Consider the following 12,385-nt stretch of genomic DNA (forward strand, 5'->3'; position numbering starts at 1 on the left):
GTATTTTTACCCCCCCAAAAAAGTGAGTTTTGGTAGCACCAAGTCCTTTTTTTTTTTTGATCCAGTGATAACACATTTATTAAAAACCTTGAGATCAGGCTGGAAATACCCCGTGATTCCCATCCACGTGGGCCTCTGGGGCATCCCAAAACCTGCTGCTTCTCTTCCCTCTTGCTGCACTTGCAGGTGGATTTGGAGTGAAAAGCAACAAAGAGTTCGATTTGCTTTGACAGCAGCCTGCTGTTAATTAGTTTTCCCTTCTTAAATTAATAAAGAAAGGCAGCTGCCCTGAACAGATTGAAGCTGGTGAGGAAGACAGCAGCAGCAGCAGCTTTTCCTCATGAATATTTTCCAGCTAATGCAGAGTTTGAAGTTATTGCTGCTTTATTTAAAGAGAAAGCCAAAAGCTGGGAGGAAATGATGAGTGAAAAGCATCTCCCTCAAAGCAGCACCTCAGGTGAGCTTCAAGGAGCCTCTCCCTGTCTGAAACTCCTGCAACAGCTGTTCCAAACAGGGATCTTTTAAACCCAAAAAAAAAAAAACCCAGCACGACTGCAAACCTCCTCGTTAGTTACATGGGTAATTTTTCTTGACAGCTTTGTCTTAGGAATGTGCTAATTTGGGGATGAAAGGCTGACAGGATGAAGAACACAAGGAAAATGGTTTGAAGTGGGAGATGGGCTGGGTTTCTCCATGGGTGGGGGCTGGTCCGGCAGGAAAAGGCTCCCAGAAAGTGGTTTGGGCATTGTGATCCCAATTCCTGCAGTGGAGGCTCTTTTATCCCAATTCCTGTCAGTGGAGGCTCTTCTATCCAAATTTCTGCAGTGGAGGCTCTTTTATCCCAATTCTTTCCAGCAGAGGCTCTTTTATCCCAGTTCTTGTCAGTGGAGGCTGTTTTATCCCAATTCCTGCACTGGAGGCTCTTTTATCCCAATTCCTGCCAGTAGAGGCTGGGTTATCCCCATTCCTGCCTCTGGAGACTCTTTTATCCCAATTCCTGCAGTGGAGGCTCTTTTTCCCCCAATTCCTGCATCTGGAGACTCTTTTATCCCAATTCCTCACAGTGAGAGCTGGGTTACCCCAATTCCTGCCAGTAGAGGCTGAGTTATCCCAATTCCTGTTAGTAGAGGGTGAGTCATCCCAATTCCTGCCTGTGGAGGTTCTTTTTATCCCAATTCCTGCCAGTAAGGGCTGGGTTATTCCAATTCCTGCCTCTGGAGACTTTTATCCCAGTCCCTTCATTGGAGGCTCTTTTATCCCAATTTCTGCACTGGAGACTCTTTTATCCCAGTCCCTTCATAGGATGCTCTTTTATCCCAAACTCCAGCCTCTGGAGGCTGGAATTATCCCAAATCCAGCTGTTTGTGCAGCTCCCAGATGTTCTGCCAGGTGGGGATTGTGTCAAACCCTGGGGGTGCAGCAGCAGCAGCCAAGGGCAGAGCACAAAAACAAATTGCTGCTCCCTGCTGTGGGGAGATGCCTGCTGGCAGGGGCTGGGGCTCTTGGAGATTCATGGAATTCTTGTTCCTTTTCCTGGTTTTTCTCCTCTTTTGGTGGCGGTTTGGAGCAGGGAGGGAATGGTGACAATTTGGGAGGGGTCCCCCATGCGTGGGGCTCCCAGCTGATATTTCCCTTTGCCAATAATGGGCTTTAATTTTATTTTCCCTGCTATTTCCCTGCTGCTTTTCCACTCCAGCTCTGCAGTTTTTAGGTTTTGAGTGCTCCCCTGGAATGGCTCTGCTGTTTAATGGATTCTTGGGATAAATTCCTGCAGCAGAAAAACTGGTGGGGGGAAACCAGCTCAGCATTTTCCTCTCAGCATCCCTGGAGTTCCTTCTGCCTGAATCCCATTTTTAGTGGGTTACAGAGGGATGGGAGGGGTTGGACCCCTTTTTTATTTTGAAATAAACTCTCCAATGCCTTGACATGAAAAACAAATCCCTCTCCAAAACCCTAAGATGGAAAACAAACCCCTGTTGATTTTGAGGGGTCAGGATAAGCTGGGTGATCCCAAAGAGAAGGATGCAGGATATGGGTGATTCACACTTTTCTTTTTAAAATGAAAACTTCAAAATCCCTGAAACCTTTGCCTCACCTTCCCTTTGTTTCCCACCCCTGCAGTCAAGAAGCAGATGGAGCTGAAATCCAGAGGGGTGAAGCTCATGCCCAGCAAGGACAACAACCAGAAGACATCTGTGTGTAAGTTTGTTTTTTTGTTGTTGTTTTTTTTCTCTTCCTTCGCTGTCTTTTTGATAACAAACTCCTGGAACATTTCATTGGACTTTCCAGTAATCTCTAAAACTTTGCCACTCTGAAAAGTTTGGGTGCTTTTCCCTCTCTTCCCTCTGCATTTCTGCATCACTCCCTCCTGCCAGTGCTCTGTTCACAAAGCATTTACTAACTCCTGGAAGGGTGCAGGGGCTTGGACTCTGTGGATTTGCTTGATTCTGTGCTCTAGGGTTGTGATTTTGGGCTCCTTTTAGTGAGAAAACCAAATAATTTTGGGAATGGGATTGATATTATCACTGTAATTAAAGAACAGAGATAAGGAACAACATTAAAAAAATATATCAGAAAATTTACAGAGGCTGTAGCAGCGTCTTCCTTTCATATCTGAGTTTTATTTCATTTTTCCCTGCAGAAAAAAAAATCATAATTCCGGGTTTGCAATGCTGATTTTTCAGGTTGTGTTTAGTGGTTGGTGTGTCAGGGGCAGAACATCTGGGGTCACTGCTGTGCCTCCCTCTGGCAAGTGGGAAATCTTAAATTTTCCAGCAGCTTCTTCCCAAATCAGGAGCAAAACCTGCGAGTTTTGTCCCTGGATCTCGGGCTCTTCCAGTGACTGAAAAGAAACAGGAGGGATCTGACTTGGAGTTAATATTTTATATGGATTCAGATGGGAGCAGGATGTAGCAATTTTTCCAGATGGTTTTTAGGGGAGAGGCTGGAATTGCTCATTTTTCTGCACAGCCCATTACCCCCATCAGAGAGGAGCAGTTTGCACATTGTGGATTCTGCACACAGAATTCAGGAAAATGGATGCACTGGGTCTGAATTGGGGCTGTCTGCAAGGAGGGTCTCCCTTCCAGTCCCCCAGGAGAATTTTAGAGGCTCTGTTTTTGGTTTTTTTTGGGTAGCAAGCCCAAAATCTGCAGAGCAGAAAACACTGGGGGCACAACCAGGGGGAAATAATTCCATTTTAAAGGAAAACTCTGCATCCAAGCTGTTCCTGGCTGGGTGATGCATTCCTTGCCAGGAAGGATTTAACTGGAATTAACTTAACTGAGTGGGAAATGCAGTTGGAAAACCCCCCTGGCTTGGTGTGGAGACAGAGGGGTTGTTTGGAGAGGGGGGGTGGTGTCCTGGATTTTGGGGAATGTGAGGAAGGGAGTGCTGAAGTCATTTAATTAATTATTCTGGTGTTACCAACACACAGAATTCCCATTTCTCCCTCCTGGGAATGGCTTTTTGGAGGAGTTTTACCTGGTTTTAATGTGCTGAGGCTGAGGAGGACACAGCAGATCCTGCCCTCTCCCAGTCCTGAGGAATAAAAATAGGAATTCATTCCCTCTGCCTGGTTCATGCTGTCCCAAGGGGCTCAGAGCTGCCAGTTCTGCATCTTGGGAGCTCAAATCTCATCCTGCTGATGGAGCACAGCTCAGGCTGGAAGTGTTCAGCTGGAATAATGGGGATGGTGGCCCCATTCCATTTATTATATTTATATTTTATATCTATATTATTAATTATAGATATAAAATCATATTTGTTTATATTCTGTGGTCCTTGTCACCCCTTCTGAGCCTCCAGCTCCTTCCCCATGCTCTGCTCTCTGCCAGGTCAGGATTTGCAGCCCTGATTCTCCCAATCTCATGCAGCCTCCTGCTCCCACAGGGAATTTCCAGATGATTCCCAAAGAGATGGCACCAGGAATTTATTTTTTAATTTTTTTTTTCTCCATTCCCTGCTGGATTTGCAGGGTTGGCTGTGCCCTATTTGTGCTCCCAAACTTCCATGAGCTGAGTCTGCATCCCAGAAAATCCCACAGGTGGGACAAGCTGAGTAAAGAAATTTCTTATTTCAATTTCCAGTTGCTCTGGCTCAAATACCAGAAATTCAGGGATTTTTGTGTCTCTTGGAACACTTAAACTATGCCACAGAATCCTAAAATTGTTAAGGCTGGAAAAAAAATCAAGTCCAACTTTCAAGTCCCTGCTTTATTTTCAATTATTCCTACCAGCAATGTTTTCTTTCCAAGTGCTCTTTGTTAAAACCAGGCTTAAAATCCTCCCTGGAAGAATCCACACTAAAATCCTGCAGAGGTTTTGGATTTGGGATTTCCTGGTCAGATTGAAATCTGTGTGTTTTGTGTGGCTGAAGGGAGGCAAAATCCAGTCATGAAACAGCTGCTTGTGTTGCTGCAGGGGGAAAAAATCCATCAAAATATGGAATTTTGGGGGGGGAGGTGCTGATTGTGCTCAGTTGTAGTGGAATGTGTTTGTTTGAATTTGTAATTAAGTGCCTTGTACTGCTCACCATCAGCGAAATTATTTGGAAATCTTGCTTTAATCACTTCTACTACAGAGAGATTAAAAAAAAAAAAAAAAACAGGTTGGAGAAATAGTTTTCAATTTTAGGCCATAATTTGGAGGCTGTTTCTGGCACTGAGTGCAAAATGTAAATGTGAATATTCCAGCTCCTACAATGGGGAAAAATGTGATGTTTGGGTTTTAAAAAACAGCATCAAAGTGGATTTTGTGGTGTTTGGGTGAGACCCACCTGGGGGGTTCCTGGGGGAGCTCTGTGCGTGTCCAGCTCGGTCAAAATCTGCTTTGTAAAGTCATTTTTGGGGGGTTGAGCAGTTTGTAGGGCTGTGGGGGGGGGAGTTTATGATTTTTGGGTGTGACACAGGAGCCACCTGGGCTTGGGGACAATCTTGGTTGGACAGTGGGGTTGGGAATTCTGCAATCTGGGAATTCTGCAATCTGGGAATTCTGGTAAACCTGCATCTCCTGGGGGAGCACAAGGGGGGAAATTGGGGTTTGGAGATCCTGGTGGGACATTCCCAGCTGGATTTGGGTTTTCCCAGTGCCCTTTTCACACTCAGGGTTGTTCAGTGTCAGGGATTAAGTGATTCTGGAATTGCTTCATCCTGGGGTTTTTTTGGGTGCATTTTGGAAATGCAGCAATAGCTCGTTGGGGTGAGCCCTGCACCCCTAAATCAGCTCCCTGCTCTCAATCCTGATTTTTGTAACTTTTCCCAGAAGAATTACCGAGTATGATCGCACAGATTAACCCTTTAAACCACTTAATTCCTGCTCAGTCCTTCCCACCCCTCCTTTCCCTGGATTTCTCATGCTGGGGCTTTTTCAGAGGTTTTTTGGGTTTTTTTTTTTTTGGTGCTGCTTTATTTTGTAATCTTGAAATTCACTGAGAAATTGTCCCTGGGGAATCTGTCAGCAAGGTTTTTTTTTTATGAAGAGAGGTAGAACTAAAGAAGATTTTAACAGTGAATTCCAGTGGCAAACTGAACTGGCTGTCACTGAATTCAGGAGGAGAAAAAAAAAAAAATTGAAAAAAATCAGGAGAATGAGGGGATGGAAAACCAATCCCATGGTTGGGGGAGAGAATTCCTGAGCTTCTAATACAGAATTTGAGCAGTTCATCTCAATTTTTGGGATCTGCTGTTTTCCCAGTAGCCCTGGAAGGTTCATTTGGGAATTGCACAGCCCAGATGAAACTTTGGGAAGTTGAACAGCAAATTCTCAGCATGATAAATCCAGTTTTTAACCTTTGGGCTGCTCTGTTTGTGTGTGTGTGTTCAAAACAAAAGATGAGGAACAAAAGTTTCTGTAAATGAGCATCGAATCCACCTCCTCCTTTTCTCCCACTCTCCTCAAAAAGGAAATTCCCCAAATCCCAGGATGTGGAGATATCTTCCCTCTCCCCCTGCTCAGCTTTATCTTCCCTGTTCTCTGCTTTATCTACACGTGTTTTAGGTGTTAATGAATCTCCAGATAATGAGGGAGGAGCTGGGCTGAGACCTGACAAATTCTCCTCCTCCAGGATCTGTGTTTTCCTCAGGATCTGGGGCAAAATTTTGAATTCCAGGCTTTGTTTTTTATCCAGAATGAAATAATCACTGGGCGTGACAGCAGTGACCTGCTCTGGTCTGGGGGGTTTGACCATGGCAGGAGGAATTTCTGTGGAAATGTGAATTTTTTGGTTTTTTTTTTTTTCTCTGAGGAACAGCTCCCAAGTGTTGGGATGCAGCTCTGGTTGTTACAGGGGGAGAAAAAAATCAGGAATTTGAGTATTTCCCTTATTCCCACATGGCCTTGGGATATAAAACCCTCATCCTGGGGTGAATTTTCCTTTATTTGGAGCTGCCTGGGCACAGGCATCACCTTGGTGTGCAGGGAAGGAACCCCAAGGAGAGTTTGAGGAGTTTATTCAGCCAAATTTTCCTGCCTGGAGCTGGGAGTGGATTCCATGGAATCCTTGACACTCTGATTTGGGCAAGTGAAAAGTGGCAAAGTTTGGAGCTACAAAAAAAAAAAAAAAAAAAAAAAAAAAAAAAAAAATCAGGGATGCTGCTTTGGGAGCTGCTGCCTCCTCACCTGACTGAGCTTAACAAGGAGATTTTGGGGCATGGAAAAGTGGGAAAACAATCCCTCAGGAGGCTGTTTTCCATGGATTTGTGTCTCTGTGCCCTCACACACACAGAGGAGAGCTCAGAGCACCAAAGCATTGGGAAAACAGAGCAGGAAGGGAGGAAAAAAAAAATCAAAAGGAAATTCCTGAAAGGATTTAAATGGCATCAGAGGAGGTGTTAGTGCTGAGGAGAATATTTTGGGGATCAGCAAAAGTTGGGAAGCATCAGTCTTGTAGGAGGAGCTGTAGTTGGGAGTGCACCAGGGATTTTCCAGTGGTAAAATCCCAAATTTACAAATATTGGAGGCTCTTGGCTTTGTGTGTGGGAATTCTGGTTTTCCCCTCTGCAGGGCTCTGGCTGCTGGTGTGTGCCCTGAGGAATGGGCTGGTGTCACCCCAGTGTCACCCCCAGTCTCACCCTCCTCCTGGCCACGGCATTTGGGATAAAATTGGGATTTTTTTCCCTGTAAAGCAGTGCTAGGCAGAGCTGGAATGGAAATGGGGTTGTTGCAGTGGTTCAGCATCAGTGCTGGGAGTTGTGGTGTTGCTCTGGGTGCAAAGAAAACCAAATCCCATCAGATCCCTGTGGCAAAATCTCCCTTTTGTCCCCTTTTCTGTGCTGGAATTCAGGCTGGAAATGAGGATGGTGCCAGGCTGAGGAACCCCCTGGGTTACCCCACTCCTGTGCAGGCTGGGGAGGGGAGGATCCTGCTCACCACTCCATGGATTTCATGTTTGTTGGCATCAGGGTTGCTCCATAAATTTTTCCATGTTCCAACTAAATGACTTTGCTTTGAAACCCTCAGCTCACATTCCCCCCTCTCCTTTCTCCCTCTCGTTCTGTGCTTGGTTTTTCCCCCTGGGATCCCTCACCTGCCTTCTCATGGAGTTGTTTTTTTTTTTTTATCCTGGGCTGGGTTTGGAGAGCTGTGAGGTCACCTTGGAGGGTCACAGGTGGTGTTTTAATCCCATAAAACAGGCTCTGTAATTGGTGTCATTTAGCAGAATGGAAAAAAAAAAATAAAAAAAAAGAAAAAATAATTTTTTCCAGAGGTATTTCTGTAGTGGAATGGAGGGGAAAATTATATCCCTAGCTGGCATTTCCTAGAAAACACTCGGGTGTGTAAAACTGAGCGGGATGTTTGTTTCCAAAGCTGTTGTTTTTCCAGAATAAAAATAAACACATTGAGGTTTCTGAGCTCCCAGTTGCCATTTTTCTCGCCACATCCACCAAGACAGCTGCTGAAAGAATGTTCCTGTTGCTATTCTGTCTCTGTATGTGCTGTTTTTTTGCTTTGTAGTAACTCAGGTTGGTGTGTCCCAGGGACATAATTTGTGTCCAGACCCTGGGATTCCTGAGAGAGGCAAAAGGATAGGCAACGATTTTAGGTAAGAATATTTTGTGTGTTCTGTGCATGCTGCAGAGCTCCTGGCTGTGCTCCTGGTGTGGGGGGCTCTGTTTGATCTGTCCCCCTCCCAAAATCCTGCCCAATTTTGGGGAGCAGGTGTGTAAAGCCCTGCCTGTGTGTGCTGTTCCACGTGAGGATCTCTAAAGATCTCTTGGAATTTTTTTATCCTTTCCCAATCCAGGCTGTAGAATCCTTGTGTGCTGTCATCCCTCCCCTGGAAAGTTGAAACAGACAAAAAAAAATCACTTTTCAAATTAGCTCAAACCCAGCATGGCCCTGCCCTTAGAGAATTAGAGGTGGCTGAGGTTCCTTGTCACTGAGTCTGTGTGGTGCCAGTAATTGGGGTTTATAAAGTTTAAACCAGAGCTGTTGTTCCTTTCCAGTTCCCAGTTTTCCTTTGCAGGGATGCCCCAGCTGCTGGTGGCCATGGGGAATCAATATTTCATCTGATTTTGCTGGCCAGGGCTGTGCTGCTCGTGGAAATTGTCTCTCAATCAGATCCCAATCTGTCAAATTCAAATGTCAAAAATGAGGAGATTTAAAAAAAAAAAAATCTCCTCAAATCCAGCAAAGGAGGGAAGGCAGAGGAAAGGGAATTCCCAATAGTCCCTAAATTCCACGGGATGAATTCCCAGCTGCTGGATGTGTCACCTCAGTGAACAAAGCAGCTGGAACAGCAAAGGCTCAGAATCCGAACCACAGAATAAAGAACAGAACTCTCAGCAGCTCATAAATAAGATTTAAATTTTTTTTCCCACTTTATAAGAACGCTGAGTGTATCCTGTCCTGGGGCTGTTGGTGAAATTCCCACTGGAATATCACTAAAAACTGGGATTGGCACACCCTGGGGCACACAGAGCAGAGGGGAGGCAGAGCTGCTCCCCCTCCCTTCTGCTCTGCCCCAAATCCTGGGGTGCACGAGGCAGGGCCAGGCTGATGTCCCCATGTCCCCTCTCCAGGCTGGGCTCCAGCATCCAGTTCTCCTGCAACGAGGGCTACGACCTGCAGGGCTCCAGGAGCATCACCTGCAAGAGAGTCAGCGACCTCATCGTGGCCTGGAGCGACCACCGGCCCGTCTGCAGAGGTGAGGGGGCTCAGCCCGCCTGCCTTGGCCCTTCTGGCAATTCCCAGCTCATTCCTGTCCCTGTTCCATCACCCACCCTGCCCTCGGGCCACTCAGAGCATCCCAGAATGGTTTGGGATTGTTCTTTCCACTCTCCCCCCAAGGTGGACACTGCCAGGGATGGGAGGGGCTCAGCCTGGCTGGATTTTGGCATCTGGGGGAATTCGCAGCTCATTCCTGTCCCTGTTCCATCACCCACCTGGCCTCAGGCCAGCTCAGAGCATCCCAGGATGGTTTGGGATTGTTCTTTCCACTCTCCCTCCAAGATGGACTTGGACACTGCCAGGGATGGGGCAGCTTGAGAGGGCTGGATTTTGGGATTTGTGGGAGTTCCCAGCTCCTTCTTGTCCCTGTTCCATCACCCACCCTGCCCTGAGGTCAAATAATCCCACAATGGTTTGGGTTAGCCTGGGGCCATCCTGTTCCATCCACTCTCCCTCCAAACTGGACACTCCCAGGAATCCAGGGGCAGCCTGAGGGGGCTGGATTTTGGGATTTCTGGGAGTTCCCAGCTCATTCCTGTCCCTGTTCCATCACCCACCTGCCCTCAGGCCAGCTCAGAGCATCCCAGAATGGTTTGGGATTGTTCTTTCCACTCTCCCTCCAAGGTGGATTTGGACACTCCCAGGGATCCAGGGGCAGCATGAGGAGGCTCAGCTTAGTTGGATTTTGGGATTTGTGAGAATTCCCAGCTCCCTCTTATCCCTTTTCCATCACTCATCCTGCCCTGACCAGATCAAACAATCCCAGAATGGTTTGGACTGGGAGGAACCTTAAGGAAAATCTCATTCCATGGGCAGGGACACTTCCACCATCCCAGGTTGGCTTTGGACACTTCCAGGGATCCAGGGCCATCCACAGTTTCTCTGGGAAACTTTTTTCCAGGGCCTCCCCACCCTGATTTAAAGTTTTATTCAGCTCCTCAGTCCCTTTTTGTGCACCCCCTTCTCCCCTCACAGATTCTTCCACGAATTTCCAACTGTCCCTAAATCCCTTCCCTTCCCTCTCTCCTTTTGTTCAGCGATGTAAAACCTGAGCAAGATCATCCCTATCCCTATTTTGGGTGTTTTCTCCCTTCTCCTCATCCTAATAAGAGGAAAGACTGGAACAAAACCTGGAAAAGCAGAGATGGAGAGAGATTTTTAACTGGAAATGTGGGATTTTGGGGCTGTGCATCCTGTGCCATGAGCCAGCAGGGAATGGAGTTTTTTTCCATTTTGCCCATTTTGCCCTTGGCCATTTTGTGTTCATTCCCTCTCTGAAATGTCAAATTGTGATATTTGTAATGCTAATAAAGAACAACTTGTAATATTTTTAATTGAATCACTTTAAAGCTCTTAAAATCATAAATAGCTTTTTTTTTTCCAGTTCTTTTTTTTTTTTTTTTTTTAATTTCATCTGCAGATTTTTTCAAGGCTTTGGAATCCCATGTAATTCTTGAAACAAGCCTGGAATAAATTGAATCAGTGTAAGAGGATATTTGGCATAAATATGTGACACTGTAAAGGAAATTTATGATGTTCTCCTGCAAGAGATAAGAAAGGATTTGCCTGCATTATTCTGTTTCTGTGAATCAACTTAATTTTTTTAGCTGCTGACTTTCATGTTGTGGGTTGTTTTTTTTTTTTTCTTTTTAAAAAGTTTAGGTTTTTATTTCATCTTTCTGCTACTTTTTTCTCTCAGTTTGTTCCATTTTTTAAAATTTGGTTTCTCTCAAATTCCAGAGTCAGTCCCAGATTTTAACCCTTTGGGTTTCAATAATTTCTTAAACCCCACTGAGTAAATTTTGGGGGAAAGTTCTGCAGCTTCCCCATCTTCAGAAGATTCCCTCTGGATCCCACTTGAAAAATGGGAATATTGGGATTTATCCTTTTTTTTTTAATGGTGTGGGAGCTCCAGGATGAGGCAGGAGTGGTTCAGCATCCTGGATAAATGACTTCAACTCCTTCCTAAGCTGCTTCCAAACCATTCCCAAAATTCCCACAGCTTGGCCAGGAAATTATTTTTTTCCAAGTTTTACAGAGGAAAAAAAAATCTTGCAGACTCCACCTGTGGAAAGACTTCTAAATTAAATGATAAATTGAAATAAATAAATAAATAAACTTCAAAAATAAATTAATTTCAAGGCTCCATCACAGCAGCAGAAAACAGTTCCAGAACCAGGATGTTTTTCCCCACTTTTTTTTTTTTTTTTTTTTTTTTTGGTGGAATATTTCAGCTAAATATTACATCAAAGGCATTCCACAGGCAAAATTTTCCCTGCTTAAGCACTTTTTCCAGCCTTCCCTTTACCTGAGATGTTTTGAAAATGCAGAGCTGAGTTTCCACCTTAGTTCTGAGCCCACAGAAAGAAACCAGCTGATAAATACTTAATAATGACCTAATAAATCCTCCCAGTGCAGTATTTTGGGGGTTTGATCTGCAGGGAGGAAGGGAATGTAGATTTTTGGGGACAGCAGGATGGAGTTGTGTCATTCCTGACCCCTCTGGCCTGGATGGGATTTTTCCATCACCCACCCTACCCTCAGGTCAAATAATTCCAGAATGGTTTGGACTGGGAGGAATCTTGAGGAAAATCCTGCTCCTTCCACTCTCCCAGGTTGCTCCAGGCTGGACTGGACATTTCCAGGGATCCAGGGGCAGCCTGAGAGGGATGGATTTTGGGATTTGTGGGAATTCCCAGCTCCTTCACATCCATTTTCCATCAGCCATCCTACCAGCAGGTCAAATAATCCCACAGTGGTTTGGACTGGGAGGAATCTTGAGGAAAATCCTGCTCCTTCCACTCTCCCAGGTTGCTCTAAGTTGGCCTTGGACATTCCCAGGGATCCAGGGGCAGCCTAAGGGGGCTCAGCTTAGTTGGATTTTGGGATTTGTAGGAATTCCCAGATCCTTCTTGTCCCTTTTCCATCACCCATCCTACCCTCAGGTCAAACAAATCCCAGAATGGTTTGGACTGGGAGGAATCTTAAGGAAAATCTCATTCCATGGGCAGGGACACCTTCCACCATCCCAGGTTGGCTTTGGACACTTCCAGGGGTGGCGCATCCACAATTTCTCTGTGAAACTTCTTCCCACCCAGATTTAAAGCAAATTCTTCCCTTTTCCCACCTCCACACCAAGCTCACCCCTCCTCCCTGCCCCTGTAAAAGCCCCCCAGCGCTGACTGTCCCCGTTTGTGTCCCCAGCCAGGATGTGTGAC

At 45.6% G+C, this 12,385-nt stretch overlaps 1 protein-coding gene across 1 annotated transcript in view; it reads left to right on the forward strand.

The window, feature by feature from the left end:
- CSMD2 (CUB and Sushi multiple domains 2) overlaps nt 1-12,385 on the forward strand; it is a gene marked incomplete at its 3' end in the record, with an annotated part of 261,650 nt that overhangs the window by 115,336 nt on the left and 133,929 nt on the right. The window contains exons 8-10 of the mRNA XM_079325862.1: nt 2,122-2,199; nt 7,953-8,040; nt 9,020-9,144. Coding sequence (XP_079181988.1) covers nt 2,122-2,199; nt 7,953-8,040; nt 9,020-9,144 — 291 coding nt within the window. The remainder of the gene's footprint in view (nt 1-2,121; nt 2,200-7,952; nt 8,041-9,019; nt 9,145-12,385) is intronic.

This window comes from Erithacus rubecula, assembly GCF_903797595.1.
Source record: "Erithacus rubecula genome assembly, chromosome: 23".
NCBI classification, from domain to species: domain Eukaryota; kingdom Metazoa; phylum Chordata; class Aves; order Passeriformes; family Muscicapidae; genus Erithacus; species Erithacus rubecula.